The following is a 17,437-nucleotide window of genomic DNA, read 5'->3' as shown; positions in this document are numbered from 1 at the left end:
AAATACCAACGGTGTCGTCTCATTCTTAGTTGGGAACGAGGTGGCTTTAGTCAGAAATCCTGCGACCATGGTTGAGAAATCCTGGCTATTATTCTTGAATACACTGTGAGTCTGAAATTTTAAAATGAGAAGAGGAAAAGGAAGGCATTGAAAAGTATGCAATGGAAACAAATGAGAAATTACAAAGAATAAATGGATGGGAGGGGTTCTGCCTGTTAGAGGGCCAGCAATAACTGCCTTAGGTGCCAGTGAATGAAGAGTGGCCTTATTTTCTCCATTTCATATATTTTTAAAAATTATTGAGAGTATATTTGTACTGTATGGAAAGGTAAAGTCTGACTTTGTGAAATGATGGCTTCTCTGTTGCTTAATAACGAATTTTGGTGAGATTCTGATTTGTATGCTTCTTAAAGCTGATACATCTATCAGGATAGGCTGATGGTTGGCACAGAGGCCTTTTTCATTAATTTATTCTAAATCAAAGGATAACTGACATATAACATTAGTTTCGTGTGTACAACATAGTGATTCAACAATTACACACATTATGAAACACCATGGTAAGTGTAGTTGCCTTCTGTTGTCGTAGTTATTACATTATCGACTCTGTTCCCTATGCTATACTTTTCATCCCTCTGGCTTATTTTCTTTATAACTAGAAGTTTGCACCTCTTAATCTTCTATTTCACCTAATCCCCCACCCACCTCTACTTTGGCAACCACCCGTTCTCTCTATTTATGAGTCTGTTGTTTGTTTGTTATACTTTTTAGATTCCACAAGTAAGCAAAATCATATGATATTTGTATTTCTCTGTCTCACTTACTTCATTTATCATAATAGCCTCCAGGTCCATCCATGTTGTCATTAATGGCAAGATTTCACTCTTTTTTTACGGCCGAGTAGTATTCCATTATGTGTATGTGTACCACATCTTCTTTATCCATTCATCGGTTAATGGACACCTAGGTTGCTTCCCCATCTTGGCTATTGTAAGTAATGCTGCAGCAAACAAAATGGCATAGTATCTTGCCAAATTAGCATTTCCATTTTTTTCTTGTAAATACCCAGAAGTGGAATTACTAGACCATATGGTACTTCTATTTTTAGTTTTTGGAGGAACCTCCCAACTATTTTCCAGAGTGGCTGCACCAATTTACATTCCCACCAATAGTGCACAAGGGCTCCCTTTTCTCCTCACCTTCACCAGGACTTATTATTTATCTTTTTGATCCTACCCATTCTGATTGGTGTGAAGTGATATCTCATTGGGTTTTGATTTGCATTTTCCTGATGATTAGTGATGCTGAGCATCTTTTCATGTGTCTGTGGGCCATCTACATGTCTTCTTTGGAAAAGTCTATTCATGTGCTCTGCCCATTTTTAAATTGGATTATTTGTCATTTTTCGGTGTTCAGTCGTATGAGTTCTTTGCATATTTTGGATTTTAACCCCTTACTGGATATATCATTTGCAAACATCTTCTCCCATTCAGTAGTTGCCTTTTTGTTTTGTTGATGGAAGATGAAAATATACATAAGATGTTAAATTTTGATACTTGCCACTTTTCAGATATTTTGATAGCATGTTTATGCTTCTTTTAATCCGCCCATACTGTTGCAGACAATGTATGTTCTATCCTGGGGGATAGAGTTCCATAATTTATTGAAAAGTTTACAATTTGTGGCAAAGAAGAAAATAAGTCTAGTTTGAAAAGTGATTAATAAACAAAAAGATTAGTGATGGTTAAAGAAATTTACTCAGAAAAAGAAATTTTTCTCTGGGTATCATCAACAAAAAAATCATGCTTATTGGATGGAAGGATGAAATTTGTTATCCCCACTAGTGTATTTCACTGAGTAGCTCACCGATTACCTTTAAAGCTTTCTGCTCTATGGACTGACCAAAGGAAGATATTTTATTCTATTATTGAACATATTTTAAATATTTGAACAATGTAGTTAGCTATGTTTTTTGTGCTAGAACTTGTAACTATATATTATCCACAAATTAATAGTTTTGGTCACATTTAAGAGTGACTACATTTTGGTGTTATTTCTTTCAGTTTCCTAGGGGTGAGGATGATTGATATCAACAATCATGTTGATATAACAACAATCACTGTTCTGGAAAACATGAGGTTGAATCTTACAGAAAAGGAACCTAAAAATATGAGACAGAATCTACAAATTAATGCTGAGCATTTAATATAGCATTGAACCACTTGGGAAATCTTGGGCTTATGAAGTGATGGGAAGACTCTCGAAAGCCACTAATTTGGCACTAAGAAGACATTTTAAAAACTCACAGAACACATCTCTAAATAGAAATGAATGCTATCCTAAAAACTTATATTAAGTTTATTATATCAACAACTTCTTTCACTGTGAATCATAAGTAATGCTGAGGTTTCCACAGGCCACAAAAGGCCAGAGAAGAGTCAGAGGGATAGGGAGCATGGAAGTAAGATGAAAAAGAATCTTAAATTGGAAAATCAAATCTAGGTCTATACCGCAGACATTGAAGTGAAGTACTGGCAATTGTTCAGTGGAAGTGACCTGGGAGTTCAGGAAAATGAGAATGGCTCCTGTTCTTGTCTGTAGCAATGAGATCTGTGGTCTAATAGCCGTAAGGCGCTAAAATATACCTTAGGCACCTTTTGCTGTCTCAAGTTGTCCAAGATAAGGTGAAAGGCGACAGGTTCTAGTTTTACCCATCCTATTAAATTTTTCCAGATAATTAGAAAAGTCAAATGAGTCTTGGTACTCCTATTTAAAATGTTAAATGATAATATGAAGACATGAATTACACTTTCTCTCTTTTTTCATATCATTAGCACGGGCTAATTAAGTTAATAATACACAGAAACGAATGCATTTTTAATATTGTGGAAACATTCCATTTTTCTTATTTCCCATCCCTATTGCTTTCCTAAGGTGGGAAGGTTAATGTGGGTAATTTGGACAGCATTCTGGGGGAAATGAGGATTAAGCTCCCAGAAAAGGAACAGAAAAAGCTGACGGAAAACCTGCTACTTAATGGTGAGGATTTTAGAAATAACTGTGTCTTTGAAGGGAGTTAGCGCTTGTGAACATGCATACCAGAGTTTCTAAAGCACTCAGAAGATACTTGCAGATCTTAAGGAGGGATTAATTCCTAATGTAAAAGTCCTATTTCTTCATTTTTATAAACTCCAGGGAGCAGAATGAAGTTCTGTTTGTAGTTCATTGTTTCATTTAACACTCTCTGAAAAAACTTCCTTTCCCCCATCATCCCTATATCCTCAAAATATTCAGATTTGTATCTTCAGATCAATTTTCTCACTCAAATATTGTGTGTTATAAGTTTTATGGGACTTTTCTTTCTTTTTAAAGTTTAGTTTTGAGAGACAGAGACAGAGAGAGTGGGGGAGGGTCAGAGAGCGAGGAGAGAGAGAGAATCCCAAGCAGGCTCTGCATTGTCAGCACAGAGCCCAACGCGGGACTGAATTCCACGAACCATGAGATCATGACCTGAGCTGAGATCAAGAGTCAGACACTTAACCAACTGAGCCACCCAGGTGCTCCGCTCAAGGAACCTTGTAACCTATTGCAGTCTGTTCAAGTCTCAGTGACATGGTAGAAAGATGGTTTCATAGACAATGCAGAGATCGAGACCGAAACTTCTCTTATTTTCTTCCAATTTCTTCTTTGTCGTCTCCCCATTCTACCCCCATGTCCTTCTAGTCTGAGGCACCGAATGTCCCTTTTTGGGTTATAATTTACTTTATTGGGACTAATTACAATTTCATTATAGTTAGTAGCTTTATCAAAGGACTCTGTGAATACCCAGAACACCCCAAAACGAAACCCTATATCCTTTAGCTATCACCCTTTTATTCTCTCCCCACCACCCTACAAGCCCTAGGCAACTTACTAATCTATTTTCTGTCCCTATAGATTTACCTATTCTGGACATTTCATATAAGCGGGATAGTATGTAGTCTTTATGATTAGCTTCTTTCACTTAGTATGATGGTTTCAGGTTCATCTATATTGTAGCATGTATCAATATTCCATTCTTCCTTTTTTCCAATTTATGGTGGTAAAATGCACATAACATAAAGTTTACTACCTTAACCATTTTTAAGTGTCCAGTTCAGTGTTATTAAGCACCTTCACATTTTTTGTGCAATGACTACCACCATCCGTCTCCAGAATTCTTTTCATTTTGTAAAATTAAAACTCTGTATCCATTAGGGGCGCCTGGGTGGCTCAGTCGGTTAAGCGGCGGACTTTGGCTCAGGTCATGATCTCGCGGTCCGTGAGTTCGAGCCCCGCGTCGGGCTTTGTGCTGACAGCTCAGAGCCTGGAGCCTGTTTCAGATTCTGTGTCTCCCTCTCTCTCTGCCCCTCCCCTGTTCATGCTTTGTCTCTCTCTGTCTCAAAAATAAATAACCGTTAAAAAAACAAAAAAAACCTCTGTATCCATTAAACAAACACTTCCCATTCTCCCCTCCCACGAGCCCCTGACAACCACCATTCTACTTTCTGTCTGTATGGTTTTGACTAATCTAAATACCTTATATAAGTGGAATCATGCAGTATCTATTTTCGTGACTAGTTTATTTTACTTACCCTAATGTCCTCATGTTTCATCCAGGTTGTAACATGTGTCAAAATTTCCTTCCTTCTTAAGACTGAATAATATTCTACTATATGTATATATATTCATTCATCCATCAGTGGATACTTGAGTTGCTTCCACATTTTAGTGATTGTGAATATGTTCTGTGAACATGGGTATACAATTTCATTCCTTTTTGTTGCCTAATAACACATTCTGTTGTATGTGTATATGTTGTGTTTATTCACTCATCCTTTGATGGGCATCTGGGTTCTTTCTGCCTTTTGGCTGTAATGAGCATTTCCAAATGTATACAAAGTAGGAAGAATAATATAATGAATGATAAAGAATAAAGAATAATAGAATGAACCTAGATTCAACAGTTATGAAGATTCATCTCACTTGCTTCTTATTTATTTATTTTTAAATTTTAACGTTTATTCATTTTTGAGAGACAGACAGAGACAGAGCATGAACGGGGAAGAAGCAGAGAGAAGGAGACACAGAATCCAAAGTAGGCTCCAGGCTCTGAGCTGTCAGCACAGAGCCTGACGCGGGGCTCGAATTCACAAACCGCGAGATCCTGACCTGAGCCGAAGTCCAATGCTCAACCGACTGAGCCACCCAGGCGCCCCTCTTACTTATTTCAAAGCAAATTTTCATTTAGTCCTTATATACTTCAGTATACATCTTCTTAAAAGTATGGATTTTTTGGGCCCCTGGGTGGCGCAGTCGGTTAAGCGTCCGACTTCAGCTCAGGTCACGATCTCGCGGTCCCTGAGTTCGAGCCCCGTGTCAGGCTCTGGGCTGATGGCTCAGAACCTGGAGCCTGTTTCCGATTCTGTGTCTCCCCCTCTCTCTGCCCCTCCCCCGTTCATGCTCTGTCTCTCTCTGTCCCAAAAATAAATAAACGTTAAAAAAAAAATTTTTAAAAAAAAGTATGGATTTTTTTACATGACTGCAATACCATTATACAGTTTATTTTTAAATTTCCCTTCTTTAAAATATTTTTTACAGTGAGCTTATTCAAATAAAAAACCCAACAAGCTTTACACACTGCATCTATTATGACACTTAAATCTCACGTACTCTACAGCTATTCCTCTACCTTCTTTGTCTTTTCTTTTTAGGCACTGATTTTTTTTTAAGAAACTGGGTTGCCGATTGTCTTGTAGCATTTCTATACACTAAAAAAAGAAAAATTTCCCATATACTAAATTTACCCGTTTTTGTCTGTTTTCTCATCTCTCGTTTCTCTGTTGTCCGTATTCCTCATAAACCAGGAATCAGCTCTGATGGCTTAATTATTTTCATCTTCAACATTTTTTGACAACAATACTTCATAAGTAATACTGTTTATTTCACATTGCATTCCATCGGGAGATACAGATCTAGTTTATCTTTTTGAAAACGGCTCTACAGTTGTCCCAGATCATTTATTTAAAAGTCTGTCACCACATCCTTGAATTTGAGATGCCATCCTAACTATATACTTGATTTCCATGTGCACTTGTCTATTTTGAGAATTTACATTCTGTTCTATTGGTCTGCTTATTCATGCTCTAAATTGTGTTGAGTATAACAGCTTTATAATCTTTTGATATGAGTAGACCTAACCCCTCACTCCTCAGCCCTTGTACGCACACACACACGCACACACACACGCTCCCTTGTCCACCCCGCCCAGTTCTGGCTGTTCTTTATAGAAACATCTTTTTTGTGTGACTTTTAGTAGGAGTGTATTTGTCTTGTTTTTTTTTTCTTTCATTTTCCATTTGCTGTGTAACATATTTCCTGGTGAGAAGATTGATTTCTTAGGGTTTGAAAACCACTTATATTATGAGAGGACTTATCACATGTACGTGTTTACTGTTGTGCCAAGTTTAAATCCCAACATAATGAAGAAATATGAAAGCATATCATGCACCCTTATTTCTTGTTTTCTGTGGTATAGAAATACTGACTACCCTTTCAACTTTAACATCGAAATCTTCCACATTCAATACAGATCCGCGTTATTGTGAGTCAAGATTTAACCACGTGGTGATGTACCCACTTGGCTGTAGCTCCGGCCTCCGTGGGTGCAGACAATGCCATATGCACGGTGTGCACCAGTAAGAGTGCCCCATAGACACCGTGAGCTGCCCACTAGGAAGCTCGGGAAAGACACACCACTGCTACTTGGCACTAAACCAAGGATTGTCCCAAAGGACTTTCCCGCAGCCCTAGATTCACTAGTGGGTAGAGGATGAGTTCCATGTGGTTCAAGGTCCCCTTCATGTTCCCATACAGCTGTCTTGTTTCCTTCCTCCCTCCTTCCTCCTCTTTCCCCCTTCTTTTCATTTCTAAGCATTTTTTTCTCTTTTTCGGCTATCCTGGGTCATTTTGTACTGTTTCCTATCTCCTGCAGATGCAGATACTTTTAGCTTGTTTTCCATTGCTTTACACATAGGAAGCATAATAGTTTTGTAATTTGTGCCTGATAACTTCTAAATCTAAAGTTTTTATGAGCATGTTGCTGCTGCCTGTTATTTCTGCTTATTCTCTCTCAGGTAACTTGTTTCGCTCTGTGTTTGATTCTTTGGAGTGGGAGCTATTTTCCTTGGAAAATTATAGAAAGAAACCTTTGAGGGTAAGGATGGAAGCATGTTCCTAAGGAATACTTGCCTTTGCTTCTGCTGGGCACTTGGACAGAATCACCCACACTCCATGAGGTCATCAACATGACAGTTCAAATCCAGATGGAGCAAGTATCATTAGAACAGAAACAGTACCAGGGCTCTGCTTACCTCCCTAGGTTCCTACTTTTGATGAGACTTTGCACTAGTAACGTACTCTCTTATCAGCTCTTCAGTACTTTTGAGGAGATGCTTTTTACATTTTATCCAAGATTTCAGTTTCCAGAGGAAGGTTGGTCTGAATAACATCATCCTCCACATAAATGGAAACAGAACTTGATGATCGATTTTTGTCAGGAGTTGAGGCATCTAATCTGGGAGTTCAGGAAAAAAAAAAAAAAAACAACCCCTCATTGTCAGCCACAGTTTGATTTTACCATTTGCTGTGAAAGATTTGAAAATTGCTCATTCACCTGGAAGATTTGTATTCGAATTCTAACATCCTTATTGACCCCCTTGATATATGTGAATAGACTATATTAAATCTTGTTTTCCTCATGAGACTGATAATCATTAATGCACTATGAGTAATGCGAGTGGTCACATTTTGGAATCCGTGAGTTTTCCCCGTATTCTTTACTTTTTCACAAGGAGAGATTGTTGATGTCGATACAATGGATTCTCCTTTGCCACCTATGGGGATGAACCTTTCAGAAGAGGAAATTAATGATCTGACACGTGATCTACCAGCCGACGGTGAGTATTTAAGATCTGTTTGAATCGGTTAATCTGAGCTTCTATAAAAGAATCTCTGAAAACTCTACTTTGGCATTAAGAAGACGGAAAACATGAAAGATGACTCAGACTGGAAGTAAACATGTTTTGCCCCTTGACATTTTCAGTAACTTCATTTCCACTTGGAGTATGGCCAAGGCCAAGGCCACTATTAGAACTGAACAAAATTAGAGAGAGACACTGCTGTGGAGGGAAGGGAGTGGGGTGCATTAAATAGAAGAAACTTTAACACAGAAAAAATTTTTAAAAATTATAGAGAAAAGAGAGCAGAGCCCAAAGTGGGAAATTATTTTTAATTTCTTTTAAGTAAGCTCTAGGCCCAGTGTAGAGCTGAGTTCACAACCTGAGATCAAGAGTTGCATGCTTTACCACCTGAGCCAGCCAGGTACCCCTAAGTGGGAGGTTATTAAAATAGCATTTCTGTCTTTGCCTCACCATTTTCAAGGACATGTAGAAAGGCAGAATAGGGGCGTTTGGGTGATTCAGTCTGTTGAGCGTCCAACTCTTGATTTCGGCCCAGGTCATGGTCCCAGGGATGTGGGATCGAGCCCTGCATCCAACTCTGTGCAGAGTGTGGCCTGCTTTGGACTGTCTCTCTCTCTCTGTCTCTCTTTCTCTCTCTCTCTCTCTGTCTCTCTCGTACACACGCACGCTCACTCTCTCTCTCAAAAGAAAAAAAAAAGCGTGATAAAAGAGGAATATGAAGTGTAGGACCTATTTCCTGCACCAAAGGAATAGGACCAAGTTTTCCAGATACCCTTGAGGGGAAAAGGAACAGTAACCACTCAGGCCTGAATGTGTGGAATACCTGAATGCTCAGCGGCCCCACCTATGCCTCTGCTTACATCCCCTCATTCTGAGCTGGATTCCATGGTCCAAGGACTGACTGTTCCCAAAGCTCTAATCTCCCTTGATGGGCTAGAGACAAAGTCTAAAGTTTAGTACATTCTGAATTGGGGCTAAAAGAATTCTCAAGCTAAATAAGCAAATGTTAAATATCAGCCTGAGAACGTTATAGTAGCGCTAAGAAGTATCTGTCTGGAACATGCCTTAACTATCATATAACCTTAGATGAATCAATGCTTGCTCATCTTATTAAGGTGCATTTATTCACGTCATTGTGTAAGATAAGCAGTGTACCCTTAAAACTATTTTTGTTAATTCATTTAATTTATTCTCTAATTTTTACCACTGGTAGTGTACTAGGAGGACCATGCAAGTGGTCTTCACTGTCTTGTTTTCTTTGCTTGCAATGGTGTATCCGTGAATGAGACTAGATATGGACCAATCAGCTTTCGTAATAGAAAACTATTTTTTGTCTATTTGAGATTATGGTGGAATTTTTTTTCATATTGCTAAAAAGCAGAATTATGGGTGGAAATCTAGCTATTATTTGAAACTATCCTCTGGTATTGCCAATGATTTCTGTTCCTTATTTTAAAATAATAATTTCAGATCAACCAACATAATGAAAATCATTGTGAGATTAAAAAGTACACATGAAATAAAATGGACATGTGGAATGATTAATCCTTTTTTCTTTAAATCAGAGTTAGAATTTTTTTTAAGTTAATTTATTTATTTTGAAAGACACGAAGAGCGCGTAAGCGGGGGCTGGGACAAAGAGGGGGGTGGACAGAGGATCCAAAGTGGGCTCTGTGCTGACAGCAGCAAGCTTGATGCAGGCTTGAACTCATGAACCGTGAGATTACGACCTGAACTGAAGTCGGATGCTTAACCGACCGAGCCACCCGGGCACCCCCAGAGTTAAAATCTTTAAGTTATTGCTTATTGGTGATCTGCTCACCTGAAGAGTTACCATCAGTATTGAGCTTAAAAAGAAGTTTTGTGAAAGATTAAGGCTCAAGCATAGAGCCCCAATTATATCATTTGGGACAGAAAGACCCCATTTAGGGCAAAGCTTTTCTCATACTGTGTCTGTCAGGACGGAGATATGAATTTACTGGAGAGGGCAAGATTCAGTTGAAATGGGACCCGAGTTAAATAGCGAATTTTACACCAAATAGGTGTTATCATCTTTGTTTCTGAGAATTTCCAGTGGCCCCGTAAAACTGACACATATCTTCATGCTTTCCTGACCTCACTAATTGGTTTTACTACAGAAATAACTTTTGGAATGTTCTGCCTCAAAAGATCCAGAAGAAAAACAAGGAAGATTCTCGTTTAGCCTAGATTTAGCAACCAATGAATAAATGTATATTTATCCTGCTCACTGTTCTAATACTTGTTATTGTGTACATGTAAGTGTCACACAGCTTCTGCTAAGAGTCACTGCGTACTTCTAATACTTCAGTAAATATTTTTGAGTTATCCAGGACCTTCATTTGTAAATTTTCCATGGTATAGGGGTTTTTAGATACTGTATACTGTAATTTATTACTTACAATCTAAAATCAGGAATTTGTCAACTAACTTACCAACAGTGACAGTTTTTTAGGTCGTTTTTCTTTCTTGGCAAAATATAGATCTCAAAAATCATCTATTCGTGAGATATTTCTGTTCTTTAACATATTAATGTCTTTTTAAATATTAATTTGTATGAAATTCAATTTGTCTACTATGTCTACTATGAAAACTATGCAAATCATTAGAGTTGGGAAGTTAAGCTCAAAATGAATATTGCCCTCAAGCAAATCGTACATCATGCAAATCAAGAGTAAACTGGTCTGCCTGGGTCAGTGAACATGAAAGGAAATAGTAATTAGAATCTCAGTAAAGAAAGAGATCATTTCAAAAGTCCCGTTAAAACAGTGGTGAATAAGATCCCAGTTTTAAATTTTGTTTTCCCTGGCGTGGCCCAAATCCTTTTGGTTTTCCAAAGTGTAAAGCTAAAAATAAAGTCTGATGAAAAGAGGTGACTTTTGAATCTCACACCTTTAGCGTTTTGCCATAAGACAATGGATGAAAGCAGTTGTTAAAGCAGGCACCTTTAGAACAAGTAGAGTGATTCTTTTCCATGTCCTTTTGTGCTCCTTGGGGTAGGTGGGGGATAAAAAGTAGCCAATGAATGCCACTGTGCTTCCTGTTTTGCGTTTCTCAGTGAATGCCACTGTGTATTTGATTTACATTTTCTTCCAGTTCATGGGAAGGTTGAAATGAGAACGCATATGGATGGAATGAAACCTTTTACAGGTAAGTAAGAGACTGTCACTTTTGTCCTGGAAAATATTTTGCTCACAGGGATGGATGATCAAAAACAGTTTGGGGAAGGGGGTCAAAATGCCACAGAGCTCTCTTACTATAAGTCACCTTTTTCTCAATTCTGCTTTCACTTGGTTGATGTACCAACCTTTGACTATTTTCCAGAGTTCTAAGGAAGTTGATTCTGATAGTTCTTTCTCACTCATTGTGTTTCGGTGGAAGGATAGTTTCATGAAGCAACCCACTCACTGCTCAGCTGTTTTTGCCAATGTCGCTCAATCTTTCAATAAGAAATTACTTTTAAGTAGATCTAGAGGATACAATGTTAAGTGAAATAAATCAGCCAGAAAAAGACAAATACCGTTTGATTTCACGCGTGTGGAATTTAAGAAACAAACGAATGGGGCGCCGGGGTGGCTCAGTCAATTAAGCATCCGACTTCGACTCAGGTCACGATCTCATGGTTCATGAGTTTGAGCCCCTCATTGGGCTCTGTGCTGACAGCTCTGAGCCTGGAGCTGCTTCAGCTTCTGTGTCTCCCTCTCTTTCTCTGCCCCTCCCCCACTCACGCTCTGTATTTCTCTCTCTCTCTCTCTCTCTCTCTCTCTCTCACAAATGAATAAACATTAAAAAAAAATTAAAAAAAAAAAAAACAGAAACACAAACTAAAAAAAAACTAGACTCTTAACTATAGAGACCACATTGTTGCCAGAAGGGAGGTGGGTGAGGGGATGAGTGAAATAAGTTGATGGGGTTAAGAGTTCATTTGTTATCATGAGCACCGATTAATGTCTAGAGTTGTGGAATCATTATATTGTGCATTGTACACTTATTCCAGTTACATTGTAAAGCCCTGACAGGATCAAATTATTGTCATTATGAAGAAAAAAGTCACATTATTCAGAGACAAGAATAAATACAATAAATGATAGCTGAATTTATACTTTTTTCATCTAGTATCTTAATTTGCTGGCCAATTATAAAACAAATTTGTTCTCAGCAGGGCAGACTTGTTCCCAGAAATAAAGACCTTCCTTTTGTAAACACTAAGGGGTTATGTTCTATTATGTGACTTCCCCATAATTCTGTGTAAACGTGTTTCATTTTCCCCTTCCATTTCCTCAAATGGGGGGGATGCATTATAATGAGAATGAATTTTTCACCATTTCATGGAATGATTATTCTCAGACATTAATGTTCTTGTATTTTCAAAGGAAAAAAGGTTCATGTCAGTGATCTGGAGAAAGTTCTGGGAAGCATGGGGATCGAGCTCACAGCTGAGGAGCTTAAAAAGCTGCAGGAAACTCTGCCAATTGATGGTGAGCTATACAGAAGCCACAAAGACTTTCTAGGGAACTTGGTTTTGTGGCCCGTGTGAACAATTTAAAATTTTTACCTGTCGAGGGCTTTCTGAAAAATCCTGAAATTGATTAGGAAAAGGCATTGTCATTTGGATTTAGTCTGCAGTTTACCAAACCCTTCAGCCATAGCTTTGCCATCTGAGTGTCAGGTAGTTGATCAGCCTATATCCTAAGGAAGAAAAGGAAGGGAACTGGAGGGGACTAGGAAAAGAAATAAAAGGGGAAGTCAACAGAAAAAGGAAAGGTGTGATTGTTTCAACATAATAGTGTTTCCCTCAGCGGTCAGTCTCCTACTTGCCAGAAAATACATATATTTGTCACACTCGGTTTTCTTTTCCATAACTTCTTTTTAAATTTAATACTGAGACAGAACACATTTCCCACTCAGTTTCAGTTGTTTTACTGAAGTTGTAAGTAAGTGAATGTTCATACCATTTCCCTTCTGACATGAATTGTTCCTTTTCCTATAGCTGCTGGAAACGTATTTCAGAATGCAATGTTGGATGGGGTGAAATCCACTCAGGGTAGGTTAAAAGCCTGATAAGAAAGGCAGAGACATCTGAAATCTTCAAGGTTCACATTTATCATTTAGACACGAGTCCTGTCTAGCTTCCTATGTATAGATTACTTAGTTACTTTCTTTTATTTGAAGTTTATTTATTTACTTTGAGAGAGAAAGATAGTAAGTGGGGGAGTGCAGAGAGAAAGAGAGAGAAGGGGAATCCCAAGCAGGCCCTGCACTGACAGTGCAGAGCCAGACGCAGGGCTTGAACTCACCATCCCTGAGATCATGACCTGAGCTGAAATCAAGAGTCCGATGCTTAACCGACTGAGCCACCTAGGCACCCCAGTTACTTAGTTACTTTCATCATCATCATATTTTACGCTATAATGTCTCAATACATCTTGCTAGGAATCCATACTCACAACCCCAAAAATCTAATCATACACAGCAAATTATGAAGAAAAGAATTACCGAATTTTTAGGGAGTTGTGTAAGGAAAGCTTGTTATGAAGGAAGATTGAAGGCAAATCCATAGAAACAAAAAGTAGGTTAGGGTTGCGGGGGGCTGGGTGGAGAGGGAAGTAGGGAGTGACTACTTAATATGTATGGGCTCTCCTTTGGGGATGATGAAAATGTTTTGGAACTGGAAGTGATATTTGTACAACATTGTGAATATGTACCAAATTCCACTAAGGTGTTCACTTTAAAATGATTGATTTTATCTAAAAAAGTGCTAAGATTCTGCTTGTTTTTAAGGTTACCTTATGATCTTCACTCTGTTTTAATATTAGTTAGTTAATAAATTAATGAGGTCCTGTCATCAAAGCTCATTCCTATTCTCTCTAATATTGGTTATAATCAAATCATGTAGCCTATCCCTTCATGAGCTGTTTATAATACAGGCTTCCATTCAAGGTTTAAAGGAAGAATTACTAATTCTGATTTTTCTGTTGATTATTTAATGCTCTTAGACATGTTAAATGGGAGTTCATACAGAAAAGTAATAATCACATAAGTACATTTTCTCTTTTGTTTTTTATTGTAATAATGACAAAGTATATATGTTCAGATAACAATTCGCATTCAAAAATATATTTCTAATATTTTAAACTCATTTTTTTTCATGTTTCATTCCTGTATGTTTCCTAAGCAGGCAAAGTTAAGGTGAATAACCTGGACACTGTCCTGGAAAACTTGGGAATCAAGCTCACACAAAAGGAACACGAAGATGTGACAGAAAATCTACCGCTTACCGGTGCGTGTTTCACATACTACTGTATCTTACGGAGACTTTCTGCACTTGTACATGAGTGTGTCCATAATTAGTTTTACCTAGTCTCAAAATGACATTTTTGCAAAGCTTAGAGAAGAGACTAGCCTTCTCTTCATTTCTATAAGCCCCATATCTTTAACCTCTTCTCTTTTGGATTCCAAGCATCACACACAGAACTATTATAACTACTTTCTGACCCAGTAATGAATTTACAAGGAGCAAAATGAATCTCATAGGCTAGAGAATAGAAAGGAAGGAAGAAAAATATGACTAATTTCCCTATTATTAGTATCCCTCAAATAGTTGTGTCCTAAGCCCATTAATCACTTTAACTTTGACAATTCCGTGTTACAATTCTCCGTGGACAGTATTATCCACACTCCTATTTCCAAGTGTCATTATATGCTGAAAACTTCTAGATGTTTTTCTGCAGCCCAAATTCCTCCCCAAATATGGGTTGGGTAAAACCACATCCAGATTCCTGTTGGGTTGTATCTGCCAAATTCATTCTTGCTCAGCAAAGCCTCAGATCTTAAATTCACTATATTTAAAAATACCTACCCCAAACTATCTCCTAATTATACATTCCCTTTCTCAGCTGGTGGCACCATCGTGTTCTTAGTAAAACAAATTTAAAAATTGACATTTTTCAGGGCACCTGGGTGGCTCAGTCGGTTAAGCCTCCAACTTTGGTTTAGGTCATGATCTCGCTGTCCATGAGTTCGAGTCCCGTGCTGGGCTCTGTGCTGACAGCTCAGAGCCTACAGCCTGCTTCAGATTCTGTGTGTGTCTCTCTCTCTGCCCCTCCCCCAATTGTTCGTTTTCTCTTTCTCTCTCTCTCAAAAAATAAATAAATATTAAAAAAAAACCGAATTGGTATTTTTCACTGCAACTTTTTCTTAGTGCCACATCTCATTGAATACCAAGTCCCACCAATTAGGAGTGCTGACTATTTCATACATCTGTGATCTGACCCTTGCTTTCCTTTTAGCTTTATCTTACATTATTTCCTGCTTCCACATTGCCCTATAACACTGAGGTGTCTGAACCATAGTATTGGATATAGGCAGGGTTCAAGATTCTTATATAGTCAGCTCTCCACCCTGTTGCAAAGCAGTAGCTATAAATGGATGAATTTTAGCGGGAGCATCTCCTGATTTTATCATTTGCTGTACGTCAACCCAACTACTCTATTACAGTATGTTTACTTGTCCGTCTCATCCCAGAAACTGACTTGTTCAGAAATTATATTAAATTTATTATTAAATATATTTTAATCTTTAGTGCCTCATATGGTGCCTGAAATTTAGTAGATAATTCATAAAATTTTCTTCAGTTAATATACAGATCTTCTTTGTTATTTAATGCTTATACCATGGCATCTGATTTGATTATCCAATTGTCCTTTTCCACATACTCTCCAACTCCTAGAACAAAAATACTTAGGCATATTTCACCAGCCAATTCTTGCCTATAAAATTAATCTCAAAGTTTACCTTTTCCAGAGCTCCCTGATCCATGGAATTCACTTTATTTACTCTTCCTCTTAGTTTAAAATTCATCCTATTCACACATATATTATTATACACTTAGCATATTGTATAAAAAGTGAGTGTCTTTATATCACTCTTCTTTGTTTATGAACTGTGATTTTCTTGTAAGTAGAAACCATACGTACATCATTTTATATTTAGAGGCAATAAATATTGAAGAATGAATGGAATGATGGAATAATTAGACTAAACAAATGAAAAACAGTGAAAAATACAAATAATTCAAAGTGACACAAAGTCTTCAAGAGGAACATCAAATATAGGCTGGCCTTCTAACACTTCATTTGAGCAGTACATAACTAAAGGGCTCCAAATCATTGGTATAAATGTTATCAAAGCAAAAAGACAATTGCCTAATCATCACTCATGCAGTTTTCTGCTTTCCAAAGAAGGTTTGGCAGAAATTATACTCATTTTGAAACAACCAGCAACATCCTGGCCAATTTCAGTGGTATACAAGGGAATACTTGTTCATACTTAGCACACGGGTGCAAACTTGGCCTTCTCTTGAAATCCCCCCTCAGAACCATCCTAATTCCAAGTTATTCCCAATAAGGCATAATATTCTTCTCAAGTTTATTGCTTTTTTTTTTTATGACTCATTACCCTTTAAAAAAAAAAATAATTCCTAGTGTTACACAAGGACTTCATGAAGCCTTAGGACATAGGAGAGCAAGTCTACACATTCGACTCATCACGTAGAATTTTTATTAACCCATTAGCTTTCAGTGAACTGTTGAATCCCCTTTGTAACTAGTTGTTATGTTACCACAAGTCCTTTCAGTTTGGAGACTCTCTGAAATATCTACCCGTCTTTTAGGGTTAAAGAGAAATACATACCTATCTTTACACACACGTATATGTAGTGTTAATAGAAGAAACAGGTCACCAATTTGTGTGATCAAAAATCCCAAGATAGTTGTGATAGACAAAGAAACTAGAGAAAGACAAATTGGGAAAAGGTAGGAAGACAAGAAAGGTGGTCCCCAAAGACTCCTCTGACAAATGTGGCTGAACCAAAGCTGATAAATTGCTACACAGCCAAATAAGTCACTGGGACCTTTCACCCTGCCGGTAAGATGGAGAGCAGCCTTCACATTCAAGAGGTACATTCAAGACTCCATTTCGTCCAAGAGATAAAGACTCTGCCTCAACTAATGTGGAGTTAATTCTTTAAATCCAGGGTTTATATCCTTATAGTTGAGTCAGATAAAGCAGTGGAGCTAATGAACTTCGATCTCTTATTTCCCAATTTACCCTATTTTTTGTCTGTTTATATATGGCTCTCTGGCCTTATTACCTTATTTTGGCTTTCCTTGTAGCTAATGGGAAGGTTGAGCTCAGCACATTGATGGATGCAGTGGCCACTGTTACAGGTTAGTGAACAATTACTGTGACTCTAAGCTCCTAATTCGTACATTAAGTTATATTTTAATGCTCTATTCCAACTCTCCCATCACTACCTTTTTACTCTGCCATTTTACCATTTTATTGGGGAAGTGTTTCTACTTTAATTGTCTAAACTACGGGTTGGCAAACTCTGACCCTTGGGCCAAATCTGCTTCCGT

The 17,437-nt window shown here is 37.8% G+C and overlaps 1 protein-coding gene and 1 pseudogene across 1 annotated transcript in view; both read left to right on the top strand.

The window, feature by feature from the left end:
- LOC124522185 (leucine-rich repeat-containing protein 37A2-like) overlaps nucleotides 1–17,437 on the top strand; it is a 334,305-nt pseudogene that overhangs the window by 178,550 nt on the left and 138,318 nt on the right.
- LOC124522177 (uncharacterized) overlaps nucleotides 1–17,437 on the top strand; it is a 130,818-nt gene that overhangs the window by 65,103 nt on the left and 48,278 nt on the right. The window contains exons 13-18 of the mRNA XM_047093476.1: nucleotides 7,872–7,976; nucleotides 11,115–11,168; nucleotides 12,392–12,496; nucleotides 13,009–13,062; nucleotides 14,194–14,298; nucleotides 17,192–17,245. Coding sequence (XP_046949432.1) covers nucleotides 7,872–7,976; nucleotides 11,115–11,168; nucleotides 12,392–12,496; nucleotides 13,009–13,062; nucleotides 14,194–14,298; nucleotides 17,192–17,245 — 477 coding nt within the window. The remainder of the gene's footprint in view (nucleotides 1–7,871; nucleotides 7,977–11,114; nucleotides 11,169–12,391; nucleotides 12,497–13,008; nucleotides 13,063–14,193; nucleotides 14,299–17,191; nucleotides 17,246–17,437) is intronic.

Source organism: Lynx rufus, unplaced genomic scaffold (genome assembly GCF_022079265.1).
Source record: "Lynx rufus isolate CCGP_SWC_20201006 ecotype Redwood Valley unplaced genomic scaffold, mLynRuf1.p SCAF_34, whole genome shotgun sequence".
Classification (NCBI taxonomy): Eukaryota; Metazoa; Chordata; class Mammalia; order Carnivora; family Felidae; genus Lynx; species Lynx rufus.
This window is presented reverse-complemented; position numbering and strand designations above follow the sequence as displayed.